Source organism: Pongo pygmaeus, chromosome 10 (genome assembly GCF_028885625.2).
Source record: "Pongo pygmaeus isolate AG05252 chromosome 10, NHGRI_mPonPyg2-v2.0_pri, whole genome shotgun sequence".
Taxonomy (NCBI): Eukaryota; Metazoa; Chordata; class Mammalia; order Primates; family Hominidae; genus Pongo; species Pongo pygmaeus.
Window position 1 is genome coordinate 50,986,001 of NC_072383.2, and position 17,274 is coordinate 51,003,274.

Sequence of the window (17,274 nt, forward strand, 5' to 3'; positions counted from 1 at the left end):
AACGCTCTTCACCATTTGCGGGTTCTAGAAAGGCCCAAGTCCAGGCCCAGCGCGCTCACCCAGTAACTTCACCAGGGGGCGCGGCTGGCCCGGCGACGCAGCGACCATGACCCACCGCCCTATGGGCTCCGAGCGCTTAGCGGGCGGTCTCCGCCGGCCCCTCTCTACGACCTGGGCGGGAACCGAGACAGCGCGCAGGCCCCTTCTAAAAGGGGCCCCCTACTTTGGGAGTCGTCGCCGGAGCCTGGGTGCCTGGAGCTCCGCCCGCTACCCCTTCCCGGGCCCGCTGTGAGCCCGGCGTCCCGACCCGGGGCCGGTAACCAGGCGCACATGGCCCGCCCGGCCCTGTTTGTCCTGGCAGCGCGCCGCCGCTATTTGAAGCGGTTTTTATCTCCCAGAAACCAGCAAAACCCCAAGCGGAGTCTAGGGAAGATGAAAGGGGCCGAGGAGTTGGGGAGGGGAGGACCGCGAGGCTGCGGCGGGCGGGAGCTGGCACCGGACAGGCGGAGACCGGGAGGCGAGAGGGCCAGACTCTGGGGGGTCCGGAGGAGCCCGCCCGGCGGGGTTGGGGCGGGATCCCGGGGGGTCCACTCTTGGCCGCCGCCTCGCTCAGACCAGCTCCGAGGCGCCCCCCGCCCTTCCTCCGCCCCAGCCCCCTCTCCCAGGTCTTTTCCGTCACAGCCCCCAGCCCACTAAAGAAGTCTTCGGAACTCGGATTTCTTCAAAGCGCCTTTGAAGCCGTGCGCCCAGCCGGAGGGCAGGAGATTTCGCACCTGGGCGGGGGCGGGAGTGGCGTCAGGGTGGGGAGGGGGCTCCTAACCCGAGCCCGCCCAGGATCGCTGGCCCCCTCCCACCCGTAGCAGCACCTCTTGCGACCCGCGCGGTGGACAGTCCGACGCGGGGCGCAGCTGGGAGTCGGGCCCAGGCCGGGGGGAGCGGCCTGTGAGCCCCCTCAGCCCAGCGGGGTAACCTTGGGGGGCGGGGGCCGCACAAAGCCCTATTGTGGCTCGGGGATGCTGCCACAGAGTGGCTTTTGTTCTTCGGCTAACTCCGTGGCGGGCACGACTGATTGCAGGCCCGGGGCAGGGGGCGGGTTACGTGCCAGGCCCAGTTTGCCCGCCGGGAGCCACACCACCGCCCGACTGGGGCCGCGCAGGAGTCCGCACTGCAACCGCGGTGCCCGCGCTCGGGTCGCGTCACTGCCCTGACCAGGCTCAGTTGGTGCAGTCCAGAAAGGGCCAGGGTAGAAACCAGTGAGTCTTCCCAACTCTGCAGAAAGCACTGCACGCCCAAAAACTGAACACCGCTGGAGGATTTGACCGAGAAACAATTTTGTTTTGTGTTTTGTTTTGAGACGGAGTCTCGCTCTGCCGCCCACGCTGGAGTGCAGTGGCGCGATCTCAGCTCACTGCAACCTCCGCCTCCCAGGTTCCACGATTCTCCTGCCTCAGCCTCCCAAGCAGCTGGGATTACAGGCACCTGCCACCACGCCCGGCTGATTTTTGTATTTTTAGTAGAGACAGGGTTTCATCATGTTAGCGAGGATGGTCTCGAACTCCTGACCTCAGGTGATCCGCCCTTCTGGGCCTCTCGAAGTGCTGGGATTACATGCATAAGCCACCACGCCCGGCCGATAAACTATTTTACCACGAGCATAGGTAAGCAAATGTGCACAATAGTAGCCCATGAGTAGTCCCCAATTTGCTAAGGAAAAAAAAACATTGGCCCTCGCTTCGCCCTTCCTCTTCTCCTTTTCTCACCAGGACAAAATTTCAAATCCAACTTTTATTTATTAAATTAAAAAAAAAAGACTCCACAAAGGGCACGATCCCTTCCATTCCACAATGTTCTCTCCCCAAGCTCCAGCAGCTTTAACCCTTTAACTTGGGGCCTTGAGACAGCAGGGGACAGAAAAGGAGGATCCAAAGTTACAGGAAAGGCACGAAGCGGCTTTGAAAGTCACTGGAGGTGCAGATGGGAGCATCCGAAGTCCCAGGGTGGGGGTGCGTGGATGCACCACCAGATCAGCTTGGGGGCCTCTGTCCTCCTAGCTCTGTAAGTTCTTTCTCAGGGCTTCTAGGCACCAGATCTAGCATAGTGCCTTGCACAGAGCAGGCACTCAATACATACTTGATTTATTTGAATCTGATCCCAGAGAAAGGATTCCCCACCCATTCTTCAGGAGGTGCACCCCCAAACCAATGTCCTTCTGTTAGATGGGCTTCCCCAAAGAGCACATCTAAGATGGCAGCTGCAAGCTCTCCATAACCATGGCAACAGGGGATTAACCTGATGGGGTCATGGTGTCTAAGGGGAGGGGCAGTGGAGGAACCTGCTCTGCGGTCAAGGGAGATGGGGTACATTCCAGTCCTTCTCCCCTCCATAGGACTTGAGGTTTCACAGCTTCTGGCTGGGGCTGGGGATATTAGGGATCCCCCTAATCAAGAGATACCCCATCAACTCTTTAGCAGAGATGGAGCTAACCCAATTTGTAGAGACTTCATTACAAGAGAAACCCTATCAACTGAGATTCTGATGATAGACATTCTATTAACAAGATCTTCTCCACTAACATTTTGTCTATACAGAGATGCATTTGACTAGAATTTCCTTAGCAGAAATGGATCCACTTCCCTCCCCAACTCACTCTACCTGACCCGTCATCATAACTTACATAAATAGAATTATTACTATTCATTACTCCTGGTACATAGGGGTTAAATATACAGGCCTGGGGGCAGCCTCCCTGACCCTGGGGTCACCCCATCTTTGGGATCAGATCCCCACTGGTCTGCCCCCTTCTTGGCACCCTGCCTCTGGCCAGGTCACTAACCCCAATACCCCTAACCATGGTCCCTGATGAAGAGGCCACCAGGGGGCAATAAATTATCATTATCATTGTGTTTGTAAAAAGGAAAAAGTTCTGGAGAATGGAAAGCAATGGTGTAAGAAGTTGGGAAGACTGAAGCATGGAGGCTGAGGGACAGCAGTAAATAAGCTTGAGAAGCAGAAAGGGTACATGTCAAGGAGTGAGATGGAGAAATAGTGTTGGGAGCCCAAATAGAAAGTGAGTTGGTGTGACAGGGCCAGAGGCTAGGAAGCCCGAGTGCAGGAATCAGGCATAAGGGGAGGGCCTGAGATGAGAGTTTGCAGAAAGCCAGTCTCATGGTGAAGAGAGAAGGTGAGCTGAGGAGGCATGCAAGGAGATACCCAAGCCCAAAATGGCCAGGAGGGAGAGAGCCCTGAAGGATGGCATGCATGGGGTAAAGAGAGTCATTGGCAAGCAGTGGTCTAGAGAGCCAAAAGAGACTGGCAGGGCAGCCCTGGGGTGGGAGACCTTCCACCCGGCTCAGATCTCCAGCAAGTTGCTCTGCTCAGGGCTGCCTCCAGGGGCTTTCTCTGGGGTTGCTGGCGAGGCAGAAGGTCGGGGCGTCTGACTGGCCTCCTCTTCCCCCGTGCTGCGGCCCTCCCCCAGCTCCTTGGGGCCACTGGGAGGGGGACCCGGGCCTGGTTCTCCGTGGGTGCGCTGGTGTTTGCTCAGGTGGTCGCTTCGGGTAAAGCGCTTGGAGCACAGCAGGCAGGTGAACTTCTTCTCCCGGGTGTGAGTGCGCACATGACGCTCCAGCTCATCTGAACGAGTGAACCTCTTGCCGCAGAAGAGCCAGTTGCAGACGAAGGGCCTCTCGCCTGTGTGCCAGCGCAAGTGGGCCTTCAGGTGCGAAGCCTTGCCATACACCTTGCCGCAGCCAGGGATGTGGCAGCTGTGGATGGGCTTCTTCCGCAGCCCAGCCGCTGCTGCTCCCAGCCGCTCTAGCTCCTGGCAATTAGGGCAGTCACAGGAGGAGCGCCCTGCCCCACTGCCCCCATATCCACCACTGCCCCCGGTGCTTGCACCCCGTGGGGGTTTGGCTCCACCACTCCCCTCCAGCTGCCCACTATTACCCACTGCTTTGGGTTTATAGACATCTTGGGGCAAGACATGCTGGGGCCCTGGTTGCAAGAGGTGGGGAGCTGGGTAGGGGGCTGGATTAAGGGGAGCAAATTCGGATGGGTAGGTGGGCAGCTGGGGGTTCAGTGGAGGCTGAGCTGGACCTGTGGGCAGTGTCCCTTGCAGCCCATCACCCTGGCCCTGCCCACCACCTAGCCAGTTGCCTCCAGGGTGCATATCCCACCATGGAGTAGGAGTGTTGCCTGGGCCTGGTGAAATGCCTGCATGGATGCCTGCCTTGTACCAGGAGCCATAGGGGTGTGTCATGTCCAGAGAGGTGTAGACACTGGGCAGACAGTCAGAAGAGCTGTGTCCCTTGGGCACTAGTAGCCCAGGGTCCTGGGTGCCCGTGGGCCCAGGGAATGAGTGGGAAAAGGGAGGGTAGTCATTGGCATAGCCTGAGGTGGGTGCTGGAGGACTGCCTGCAGGTGAAAGGAGCCCATTAGTGCTTGTAAAGGGGGCTGGATAAGCATCCCCCATGGTTTTGGAGGCTGAAAGGTCACTGCCCACAGAGTACGGCTTCTTTGTGCCTGCTTTGCCCAGAGTTGTTGAGTCCCGCAGAGGGCTGGAGCCACCAAATTTGCTGCACGCTGCCGTCAGCATGGCCAGGGGACTGGAGCCATAGTGAACTTCCTCCTGTGGAAAGAGGGACGCACTGCTTAGGGAGAGGGGAGGAGAGGTGCAGAATGAAGGGCAACACTTTAGGACTGAGACCTAGAGACATCCACAACAGAACAGAGGGGTCAGGGAAGAGTTGAAGAGGGTGGAGAATTACAGGTAAAAGAGGTTAGCCAGTGAGAACTGGACCTCAGGGCAGACACACATGGAGTCATGGGAAGAAGAACAGAGGCCCAAGACTGCAGCTCAGTATCCCAACCGAGGACGCAGGAAGCAGAGCTCATTCTGGAGTTACTAGGGGTGTACTAGGGGCCTCCAAGGAACAGGAGGTTCTTTTTCTTTTTTTTTTTGAGATGGAGTCTAGCTGTTGTCGCCCAGGTTGGAGTGCAGTGGTGTGACCTCGGCTCACTGCAATCTCCGCCTCCTGGGTTCAAGAGATTCCCCTGCCTCAGCCTCCTGAGTAGTTGGGATTACAGGCACCTACCACCACACCTGGCTCATTTTTTTGTATTTTTAGTAGAAATGGGGTTTTGCCATGTTGACCAGACTGGTCTCAAACTCCTGACCTCAGGTGATCCGCCCACCTCGGCCTCCCAAAGTGCTGGAATTACAGGCATGAGCCACTGCGCCCGGCCTTTTCTTTTTATTTAAAAAAAAAAAAATATATATATATATATATATATATATATATATATATATATATATATATATATATATATATTTGAGACAAAGTCTTGTTCTGTCACCCAGGCTAGAATGCAGTGGCCCAATCTCAGCTCACTGCAAACTTTGCCTCCCAGGTTCAAGCAATTCTCCTGCCTCAGCCTCCCACATAGCTGGGATTACAGCCGCACGCCACCACATTGAGCTATTTTGTATTTTTAGTACAGACGCGGTTTCACCATGTTGGCCAGGCTGGTCTTGAACTGATGACCTCAAGTGACCCAAAACTCCTGACCTCAACCTCCCAAAGTGTTGAGATTACAGGTGTGAGCCACCGCACCCAGCCAAAAAAATATTTTTAGAGACAGGGTCTCACTCTGTCTCCCAAGCTGGATGGAGTGCAGTAACACCATCACAGCTCACTGTAGCCCCAAACTTCTTTCTGGGCTCCAAGCGATCTTCCACCCTCAGCCTCCAGAGTAGTTAGGACTACAGGCACATGCCAGGGGCCCTTTTTAAATGGCTGTGAGAAGAACTGGGGATAGAGACAGCAGCTAGGTGAAGTGAGAATTGGGGATCCTGACCCTTGGAAGTAGGTTTGGAGCAGACCAAGGCCATGGGCAGGGCCTTGGAGTGGAAAGATGAGGCTCAAAGTGCAGTGTAGGGAGAAGGTCAAAGTATTAGGGGACTATATTTGCTCCCATGACAGATTTTCCCAGCTTCATCCCATATCCCATATTCCATTTCCTGTCGCTGCTTCAGCTCCTGACTAAGGCAGTGGCCTGTCTCCCTGAGGTCCAATCCTCATGTCCCTGCTAAGGAATCTCTTGGCAGAGACTCCGGCTGGGGAGCAAGAGGAAGTGATGGTGGAGACACTGGGACATTGAGAGGGAACAGGGCTGCCGCCAAGCCCGAACTGTGGCTGAGACAAGAATGCCTTTCAAGCAGGCAGTGAGCACCTCCTGCTTTGTGGTGCCAGCTGGTACCCCTTTGAGAGGGCTGGAAGAGCCCAAAGTCATCATGCCCTTCCAAGGCAAGGAATGGGGTGACTAAGATACTGGCCCACAGCCACACTGCTTGATGCCTCAGTGTCCCCTAACATGTAGTCCTTCTAGCACCGTGAATGAAGGAAGACATGGATGTAGTGCATGGGAGTCTTTTAGAAATGCAAGGGTATCTTCTAGCTGGGCGCGGTGGCTCACGCCTGTAATCCCAGCACTTTGGGAAGTCGAGGTGGGTGGATCACTAGATCAGGAGTTCAAAACCAGCCTGGCCAAGATGGTGAAACCCCATCTCTACTAAAAATACAAAAAAATTATCTGGGTGTGGTGGCGGGCACCTGTAATCCCAGCTATTCAGGAGGCTGAGGCAGAGAATTGCTTGAACCTGGGAGGTGGAGGTTGCAGTGAGCCAAGATGGTGCCACTGCACTCCAGCCTAGGCTATAGAGCAAGACTCCATCTCAAAAAATAAATAAATAAATAAAAGAAATGCAAAGGTATCTTCTTAATACCCACCATGCTGCTGCTACCAGGCCAAACGACTCTCAAGATCTTCACCTCTCAGGAACTCATGGTTCCTGATGGTGCCTCTCCCTGGGTGAGGCATCCAAGGAGGAAATGCCCTACAGCATCCCTGGCTGGCATAGATGGTCATTCATTGCTGGGAATCCCACCAAAAAAGATGTCCTCAAAATCTACCCCTATACAGTTATATAGGTACGAAAGGGCTAGAAGAACAGTTTTGAGGATTGGGTTCTTCATAAACTGGATATGCCTGATCCTTTCCCAGTAAGGCTGAGAAAAGAACTCAAGAATCCAGAGTTCTCACACCTGTCTGGTAGCTCTTAGCACGTAGTATGTGTACAATGCCAATCCGAGAGGTGGGCCTGGGGCCCTGGGGTTGCCATGAGGCGTGTGTGCAGTCCCCACTCCTGCGCTGCTCCCCAAGTGCAAACCTGCTGCTCCTCCTGCGCAGTTGCCTCTCTCTAAGGTCTCGTTGACTCCCAAACTGAGCCACCAAAAGCTTTCTCCAGTCTAACCACAGTGAACACTCACAGTTCCTCCTAGTCAGGGTTTCCCGGGAACCCCTCATCTTCCAAGCAGCGGGTGAGCTATGGCAGGGTAGCTGATGGGGAGGAGTCAAATCCTAGCAGAAAGAAGAGGTAGAAACATGGAGTTCAAAGCAGAGAGGCAGATACCCAGAGACATGGGGCACAAAGGACCTGCGTAGGGTGAGGGATTGACAAAAAAGACCCATAGCAATGGGGGAAGGAGGACCTGAGAGGAAAAACTGGCACTGAATAGCAGAAATAGCTGTAATTCCAGCGCTTTGGGAGGCCAAGTGGGGGAGGGTTGCTTGAGGCCAGGGGTTTGAGACCATTCGGGGCAACATAGTGAGACCCCATTTCTATAACAGATTTTTAAATTAGCTGGGCTTGGTGGTGCATGCTGTAGTCCTAGCTCCTCAGAAGGCTGAGATGGGAAGATCACTTGAGCTCAGTAATTAGAGACTGCAGTGAGCTATGATTGCGCCACTGCACTCCAGCCTGGGCAACACAGCAAGACCCTGTCTCAAAAACAACAGCAACAACAAAAAAGAGGCAGAAATAGGCAGGGACCTAAAAGAGCAGAAAGGTAAAAAGACACAAACTAAGAAGGAGAGATGATGGAAAAGAGACTGGGCTTGAAAAGCAAAGGAAAGCAGAGAAGAAAAGAAAGGAGTGGAAAAAAGAAAAGGGGGAGGAGGAGGAAGAAGGCAGCCTTCCTACCTAAGAGAAAACCACCATGGTGCTGGGCTCTAGAAAACCCCCAGACCAGGCCACTCCTCCCTTCTTTTCCCCCCTGACCGCCCCCTCTCCCTCTGCCCAGCCCGGCTCCGATGGTTTCCCTGCGGTCGGTTTATTTTTAAAAACGCCGACGCCGTCCCCCACCCGGCCCTCACACTGCGGCCACAGGGGCCTCAGCCAAGCCCAGGGACCCCACCCAGCTGTGGGGAGGGAAGGAGGGGTGAAAGAAGGCAGCCAGCCCCAGGCCAACAGGAGACCCCAGGCCAACAGGAGACCCCAGCCCTGGGGAGTGGAGGCCCAGAGGGCCTTCGAGGCCAGGGAAGGGGTAGAGAGGAACCAGACCCACTCAGAATGCTCTGGGGGCTACGGGCTGAGCACGTGGCTAAGTTTCACCACAGCCTCAGTTTCCTTCTCTTGCTGATTGTTCTCTCCTGAGAACTTGGGGAGAGAGTACTGGTTAAGAGTTCTAAGCATGTGTCCCCATACCTGATCAAATGTGTTCCCTTCCCAGGGCCCAGCAGTCCAACCTTCGAGCTGTTCCCTCCCGACCTCCACCCCACCACCCTTAAAACAAAGCAAAACAAGACAAACAGAATTAAAGTATTGAAGTGGGAGTGTTTGGAAAAAGAACAAGATAAGAGTTGTCCCAACTCTCCCACCCAGATGTGGAGCAGGGGAGGGGGACCCCCCTCCTCCCAGGGAGTTTGTGGTGCAGTGCCCAGCCTGGCCTCCCGGTGGAAGTGCTCACTAGACATCTCAGGGCTGACTGGCCTTAGGTTTGGAGCAGTCAAGGTCCCATTTTCCAGTTCTCAACTTTCTCACCCTTCTCCCAAGTTTCTTCGTTCTCCCAGCTTCCCAATTCTCCTTTCCCACCTAGCACCCCAACCATTTCTTCCCCCTCCCTATTTCCCTGAATCTCACTTGGCCGAGGTGAGCCCCCCATCAAGCAGCAGCTGCTTCCCTCTCTGAACCCCACGTTCTTCCCACTGCCAGAGAGCCCACCCATACAAGGCAGAGGGGTTCCTGGGGAGGTGGGGAGGAAGTTGAGGGCCCAGGTACCCAAAAACTAGGTGCAAGTGATCGAGGGACAGGAGGGACTAGTGTGCCTTCGTGTTGCAGGCATCTCCAGCTCACAGGAGTGAGGGCACATGAAAGTCTAGCTTCCACGACACTCTCTTTTCGCCATGCACTATCCCAATCCCATGTCTTTCCAGCAGGCCTCTGGGGCAGTCCCTCCCAAGCCACCAGCGCCACGTTGGCAACACTGGCATGATGCCCACGCCCACTGACACTGTCCCTGCCCTGGGTGGACCCAGGATTTCCATGCATCTTATTCCTCAAGACCACAGTGTTTCAATGATGGCTCAAAATAGAGTCTGTTGGGGAGGTGGCAGGATGACAGTCTGCCCTCATCGCAGCTACGGGTAGACCCCTGGCTGGATACAGAGTGTGAAAAGGGACGTGGTGTCCATCTGGTTGGCTTGCATGCTATTCCCCCAAACTCAGCCACAAACTCACTATCTCACAGCCTTGTGCACACACCATTTATCACTTGGACTCACAGCACTCAGATGGCCCAACTTACACACACACACACACACACACATACACACACATACTCTCTCGGAGCCCGTGGCACACTTGACTGCACCCAAACGATTACACTCAGGCCAATGAACACAGGTGTTAAAAGACTCCTGCCCCATCTCGCAAACACACACCTCTCCCACAGGTTGAGTGAGTTGGCTTCCTGTTTGGCCCAGCACCCCTGGGCACTGGGAAGAGAGATGTGGGACCCAAGAATAGAGAAGAGTCAAGGCTACTGAAGGGGACTGACTTTCGGGGAGGGCCCTCTGGCCCTAAATTCCTGCAGAGAGACCCAGAAAGCAGGACAGAGATGGTGAGAGAGGAACAGTGTCAGAGACCCAGAAGCAGGGAGGAATCAGGCCCTGAGTGGCTGTGAGCCCTGCCTTCCCAACTCTGTGCCTTGGGTCCCCCAGAAGCCACAGTAGAGTCAGAAATTTCTCAAGACGCCAAACCCTGACCCCAGTGGTACCCCAATTCCCTTTGTCCCCAGCGCCAGAGGCAAGGGATGCTGGGGTCCCAGCCCGGAGGGGAAGTGGCCCAGTCCGCCCTGGAGCCTCCCACTCCCAAAATAGAGCTGAGTTTGTCTTTGGCTGAAAGCTAAATATTTGTGAGCCGGGCAAGCGGCCTCAGACCCTGTCCCTCCTCCTTGGTTCCCTCTCAGGCCTGGGCTCAGTTCCCCTGGTCAGCCCCCCCACATGCACAGGCTGGCCTCCTCCTTTCTCTCATAGCCTACCTCCTCTCCTCCACACACCAGCTCACAGGCCCAGCCCCCTCCCCACAGAACCAGGCAAGATCCTGCCTGGGCTACGAGTCCCAGGAGACAGGACCCCTAAAGAGCTATACCCAGTTGCTGCTCTGTGCCCACTCAACCAGTCCTCTCTGCCTTCTATCTCTGCTGCCAGCTTATGTATTTCCCACCCCTCTCTCCTCACTCCCCCTCGCCTCCTCCCCCTCCTTTCTCCATCGCTTTTCCACTCCTCACAGTCAGTGTGCTTAGCTGACCTTAGGTAGGGGTCCATGCCTTCTTCTGACCTAATCCCCTCTCACCCTCTTTCCACTGCCCTCTGACCCCTGGCCCTATTCTTCCCTCCCTTTTCTCCTGCCCTCTGCTTCCCCTTTCTTGGACCCCACTCCTCTCTCCTCATCAGAAGGACCCCTGGAATTGACAAGCACCACAGCTACTATCTATGTGAGTTGGAGGAGGTGGGTGGGCAAGGACTAGGACCATTAAGGTTGTGGCTGGTTTCCTGGGGGGAAGAGGGGACAGTTACCTCAAGCAGGGAGGACGCCATCCTGAGGCTGGGGAACGGGTCCCAAGGAGCCAGGCAGATGGAGAGAGCTGAGCCGGGGGGAGAGAGAGAAAAGGGAGAGGGAGGGAGAATGGGAGAATGGGAGAGAAGAGATCTAAAGTTAGAAGGGACCGGGGTGGGGGGTGGGGGGTGGGGGGCTGCTCTCTGTCTGTAGGGATCCACCCTCTAATTACAGCTTTCCCAGTGGAGAAGGCTCCAGATCCAATGAGGAGGGTGAGAGAGGGAGGCAGAGGGTCCAAATTTCCTGCTCCATTTGCTGAGCTCCCCAAAGAAGGGATCAGGGAGGGAGAGGAGAAAAAGGGGCGCCCATGGAAGGGGTGGGAAGCAGGAAGAGGGGAGAGCAACACGGGCAAGTTGTCAGGGCTTCCTCGGGGGGCTGCTGAGGGGAGAGGTTAAAGGGATGGTGGACCCCGGTGTCCTACACGCGGCAGCAGTCCCATAGACATCTGTGGGCACCCCTCCCAGAGCTCCCCAGTGTCATGTACCTGGGGGAACCTGGGGCTGGCTGTCCCGAGTCTCTCCTCTCTGGAGGTCTGGCAGGGAGAGTGCAGGTAACGGGTGGCCTGAGGGTGCTGGGAGGGATCCGCTCTCTCCCAGGCCAGCTCCACTCCTGTTCCACTCAGGCTCCGGTCCTACAGTCCTACTCTGACTCCAGAGTCCTTGCTGCTGCTCGGCGGCTGCTGCTTCTGCTACTGCTGCTGCCTAGGCTGCTGCCGCCCGCCGCTGCTGAGGGAAGGAACAGGAGGGAAAAGGAACAAACCCCAAACCACTAATTAGAGATCCGGGGGGGGATGGGGGGTTGGGGACGACACTCACACAGAGAGACTGGAACGCACTGACATGCACACTCATGGCCAAACACAGGGGTGATGCATGCACACGTACACACAGTCCCACTCACATGGGTACAGCCACTATCATGAATGAACACAGACGGACACACGCAAATGCACACAGTGACGCACTGGAGGCACACGCACCACACCCGCCCCAGCTGACCATGGAGAGGCTTGCTTCCCCAGTCACCCACCTGCCTCTAGATCAGGAGAGCAGTGTGTACGTGCCCCTGTGTGTGTGTACGTGCCCGTGTGTGTGTGTGTGTGTGTGTGTGTTGTGTGAAGAGGCACGGAAGGTTCTGAGGTGGAGGTTTCTGCTGCCTAAACTTTTAGTGTCACTGAGGTTGGTTCCAGAGCAAGGCCTGGAGGAAGGGTTGAAGAGTTGGGGAAGGCTTGGTATTGGCTTGGGGGTCCCTCAGTCTTCCTCCCAATGCCTCAGTTTCACTGTTTGGAGGTGATACCTAGGCCTACCTCACTTTGTGGGGCAGAACCTGGATCTTCTGATGAAGAGAAAATTTAAGACAAGCAGGAGTGAGGGTGGCGGTAGAAGGTCATTGGGTCAACTCATTCATGCTGACACCTAACCTCTTTGGATTATTTCCCCCAAAAAGAAATGCCCTAACCTCCATCATTCCTTGTCAGTTACCATCCCTGGGTAACCAGGTTACCATCTCTTAGAGACCACGGGTTTAATCTCCATCCTTTGGTGGACAGTTCTCCAGAGTGATCTGACTTTCCTGGGAACTCCCGGTTCTCTTTCTCATTGCCATGCATCAATTCCCTCTTCCACAGAAAGAACTGAAGTTAGAACTTAATAAGGACTTCCCAACTTTGACTTCCCATCAAAATAGGAAATAAGAGAAGGAAGGTCAGCCAGGTTAGGAGGGAAACCCAAAAAGTCTATTACCTGAAACCTGGGCCATGGGCCCTGCCTGAGGTGTTTATGGGAGAGAGGACTGGGCAGCTAAGTGGTGGAACCGGCAGCTCTCCCACAGGGGGGCTTAGCCCGCTGGGGTTGTTTTGCAGATTATTCCTTAACACACACCTCTCCCCCTCCCAGCTCTGTGTGTCAGGGGAATAAAGCCCCATCCTTTCCACTCTCATCACTCCGCAACACCATCCCCTCACTTTCTCGGAGTGCCCACTTCCTTGCTCCTTTTGCTCTCCCAGATCTCCAGAGAAAAAGCTGGGAGGTGGCAGGAGCAGACGGAGGTCCACGGAGGGTTGCACAGCAGTTTCGCCAGCAGGCAGGCACCAATTTCAGGGTAGGGCCCAGGATTTCTGGATTCTAGCCCCATGATTTTATTTACCCCAAGGAACTCTGGGAACCCAAGGTTTAGGGGAAGGGTTTGGGAACCAGGTGGCTGATAGACAAAGAGAAAGCAGCAAAAGAAGAAACAGAGCAAGTGAAACAGTCCAAGACAATCAGAAGAGATGTCACCAGGTATAAGAAAAAGAGAGGAAACAGGAAAACAAGACCAGATGTGTGGCTTTAAACAACAACAACAACAACAAAAAAAAACAGAGCAGGAAAGAAACTAAAAAGATAAAGAAACAGGCCCAGAGGAACAAAGATGGGGAGACAATGGCTTGGGAAGGACAGAGAAAATAGCCTGAGGCATAGCCAGGTCCAGAGGAGGAGGAGGAGGAGGAGGAGGAGGAGGAGGAGGAGGAGGAGGAGGAGGAGGGTTGTGTTGCCAGGCAGGTGGGGGGGCGGGGAAGGAGTATAAATAGCACATAATTGTGTCCGCTGATTACACAGGCCACCCCACCCGTCTGCCTGAGAGGAAGTGCCCGTGGTGGGGTGTCCCTGTGACCTCGCAGTCTCCCCCTTGTGGGAGGAGTCTGAGACTGAGGTGCCAGATGGATTTCTGGGGCCCCGAACTCAGAAGTTGAGAAAGAGAAGCTTTAGAGACATTCCTGTATCACCAGCAGAAAAGCCCGACCCAGTTAGATCAGGCAGGAAACTGAGGCAGAGGAGGAGAAAGTCTAGACTCTAAAGAAGAGATAGCAGGTGAGGAGGGGGTTGGGACTCAGATTAGATGAGAGAAGAAAGGAAGAAACTGAAGGGGAAAAGGAGGAAGGATGGAAAGATAAATGGACAGACAGGGCTGGGGAGAGGAGTTGGAAGGAAGGGTCACCTTCTCACTCCCCGTGTGGGCTTTAATCCCTAATCCTAGTCGGGAAGGGGCAGACATATTCAAATCCTACTACTGCTCAGGGAAATAAAAAGGAGGAGCAGAGTCCCAGGAAGATGTGAGCCAGTGCCCCGATGTGTCAACATAGGATACCCTCTGGACACAGAGACTCTTCCCCACCAGAGATCAGCGCCAAAGATAGGCAGAGGGGCTGCCTGAATCCCCCAGCTGCTGCCCTCAGGAGCCCCCTGGGTTCTGACTTCTCCATGTCCTTTTTAAAAATAGTCCTGTAGCCCAGCTGAGGCTCTGGTGTTCCTGGGTCCAGCTCCCCAGTCTCCTTCCCAGTGCCCTGAGGGGCTGGGGGCAGCAACTGGAAGCCCTAACCAAGGACCTACCTCCACCCTCTCAGGCCTCCCTCAGCCCAGCCTCCCAGGGGGTGGGGCAGCCCAGGCAGAGGCGCCATGTGGCAGGGGCGGGTAGAGGCTGCGGCTCTGGTCCTTCCAGTATAAACCCCCTAGGCATCTGGTTTCTATCCACCACCCCCCACCACCCTGGGGGCCCCTCAGCCTCCGCCCATGGCCACCCAGACACTGAGCTCCAAGGGATGGATGCCCTAGAAGGAAGGGGTGGGATGATGCCTTTCTGATATCCCAATGCCAGGACTGGGCTGAACCACAGGAACCACTCCCTTCCCACCCTCCCCTAGGAGAATCAGGGTGGGCTTTCTAGGTTAGAGGGGGTTGAATCTGGCACCTGCCTCAGTTCTCCAAATGATTTTGGATCTTTTTGGAAAGACCAGTGGGATGAAAACTGGGGAGAGTGGGGCCAGGTGCGGTGGCTCACGCCGGTAATCCCAGCGCTTTGGGAGGCCAAGGTGGGTGGATCACCTGAGGTCAGGAGTTTGAGACAGCCTGGCCAACATGGTGAAACCCCGCCTCTACTAAAAATACAAAAATTAGCTGAGCATGGAGATGGGTGCCTGTAATCCCAGCTACTTGGGAGGCTGAGGCAGTAGAATCATCACTTGAACCCAGGAGGTGAAGATTGCAGTGAGCTGAGATCACGCCATTGCACTCCAGCCTGGGCAACAAGAACAAAACTCGGTCTCAAAAAAAAAAAAAAAAAAAAAAACTGGGGAGAGTGGGAGACCTGTACCCCCTATTCCCAAGGGATGCTACCTCCGTCGTCCACACCATCACCCTCTACCATCTTTCTAGGCTGGGCTGTCTCTAAGAGCCTCATCCAAAGGGACTCCCAACTCTTCATTGTTGCTGTTATAGAAGGTTTGACTACCCTGGGGAGAATCACCAGAGAACAGTGAGCAGAGCCCCTGAAATAGAGACTGACACATGCCCTAATACATACCTGATGAGGGACACATTCAGATCTGCATACTTGCACACACACAAGGTGACACATAATTCATACACATTTGTACTATGCAGGCATCCGTATTGACACACACTGATATATACATATACAGATAATGCTTACCCCAAGACACCCTAACCCCCAATCATAAAAATGCACACACCAGTATATATACATGCATACAGACTCACAGCCACCTAGAATACTCCCCACATGGACTCACAGACTCCCATCAACACACGTATCTACACATGTGGCAAATGTCACATACATATAGCCAGGGCTACCATTACAACTTTACAGCCCTGGAGATCTCTGTGGTCTCCTAAAGGGCATTTGGGAACCCCTCTCCCTATAAGGATCTAGGGATAAGGGTGATATGGAGGCCACTGCCAGTCCTGCAAATTGCTGCCTCCAACTCCTACTAGTATAAGAAGCTCTAGTGTACCTTTAGGTACTTTTGATCCAATACTCCACACACACACCAGAGTTCAGAGACCCAGATGGCCCCAGCGAACTCCCTGGCCCTGGGGAACCCCAGCATCCCTACCCCCACCCAGGCCCCTGCTGCTCTGCGGCCCCGCTGACTCATCTCTCCCTCTGTGGAGCTCCCCAACCACAGGGGCCTGGAAGAGAAGCTTGGAAAGTTGCACTCATGTCCCGGGCCCCTGGTCTGGCCACTACCCGCCCATGCACCCAGCCCAGCCCTTGTCTCCAGTGGATACTCCAGCGACAGAGAACATAGAGGGGTCAGGAAAGAAGAAGGCACCCAGAGACAGGGAAACAGAAAGACACAGGAGAGACAAAGAGGAAACAACAAATGGTGGGCATACAGACGAGAGACCCTGAGGATCAGCTACTAGTCTGTTGGGTCCTCTAAGAGCAATGGGGCTGATGACCAGGAAAGCTTGCTCCTCGGGTTGAAGGAACATCCATTAATGGCCTCAGGACTTAGAGACTGCCAAATGCCTTGACCCAGCATTTCTGACACTAGGCTCAGGGTACTTGGGGAAGAAGATCCAATTGTAGGAGGCAAAGCTGAGGACACGGGGTAGAAGGGAAGCTTTTAAGAGGCTGGCAACCTTTGTATAGGACAGCTTGGAAAAGGAGTTCCTCACCCCAACAAATATGTACACAAATTTACAGGTACAGACAGACTACAACTTCCCTCCCTCTCTGCTAGGTCTCCCCATCCCCTCTTCCAGCACCAGGGCTACAAGGCAGGACTTCTGGGACTGACTCTGGCTCCCCTCTTCCCTGAGCCTTGGGTTCCTTCATTGACATTGAGCCCTGATATAATTCAGCAGCTTTAGGAGAGGCAGATCAGAATCAGAAACAGAAATGCCATGGAAGGAGCAGGAAGGAATCTGGATGGCAGGGGACAAAGCGGAAAATGAAAGGAGGAGGAAGACTAGGGTCTGATTCTGAAACAAGGGGACCTGTCCTGGATGCCCGTGTCTAAAATGGGACAACATTGAATTAAGTAAGAACCTGGTCATCTCTAGAAAATGACCCTTTGTAAAAACGATACCCTAGAATCTGATCCATGAAATATACTAGTGTCTTTCATAAGAAGAAGTTGGAGTGATGGAGTTCTGATCACATCATCCCTAGGAATGAGGGTGAGCAACTCAAGGGGATGGTCCTTCAAAATCCTAAATACAGGCCAGATGAGGTGGCTCACACCTGTAATCCCAGCACTTTGGGAGGCCGAGGTGGGTGGATCACTTGAGGTCAGAAGTTCGACACCAGCGTGGCCAACATGGCAAAACCCTGTCTCAGGCTGGGCGCAGTGGCTCACGCCTGTAATCCCAGCGCTTTGAGAGGCTGAGGAGGGCGGATCACGAGGTCAGGAGATCGAGACCATCCTGGCTAACTTGGTGAAACCCTGTCTCTACTAAAAATACAAAAAATTAGCCGGGCATGGTGGCGGGCACCTGTAGTCCCAGCTACTCAGTAGGCTGAGGCAGGAGAAT

At 54.6% G+C, this 17,274-nt stretch overlaps 1 protein-coding gene across 2 annotated transcripts; it reads right to left on the bottom strand.

The window, feature by feature from the left end:
- Positions 1 to 1,770: 1,770 nt before the first annotated feature.
- Positions 1,771 to 11,687, bottom strand: SP7 (Sp7 transcription factor). Of its 2 annotated transcripts, XM_054443031.2 has the most exons (3): positions 11,439 to 11,687; positions 10,915 to 10,982; positions 1,771 to 4,624 (listed from the first exon to the last, which is right to left on the bottom strand). In XM_054443031.2, exons 2-3 carry the CDS (start codon positions 10,933 to 10,935, stop codon positions 3,350 to 3,352), a joined length of 1,296 nt encoding a protein of 431 aa, XP_054299006.1. In that variant the 5' UTR covers positions 10,936 to 10,982; positions 11,439 to 11,687; the 3' UTR covers positions 1,771 to 3,349. The 2 variants fall into 2 exon arrangements, with proteins under 2 accessions (XP_054299006.1, XP_063528827.1); XM_063672757.1 differs by lacking the exon at positions 10,915 to 10,982 and having other exon boundaries at positions 1,781 to 4,624.
- Between the last annotated feature and the right edge of the window lie 5,587 nt (positions 11,688 to 17,274).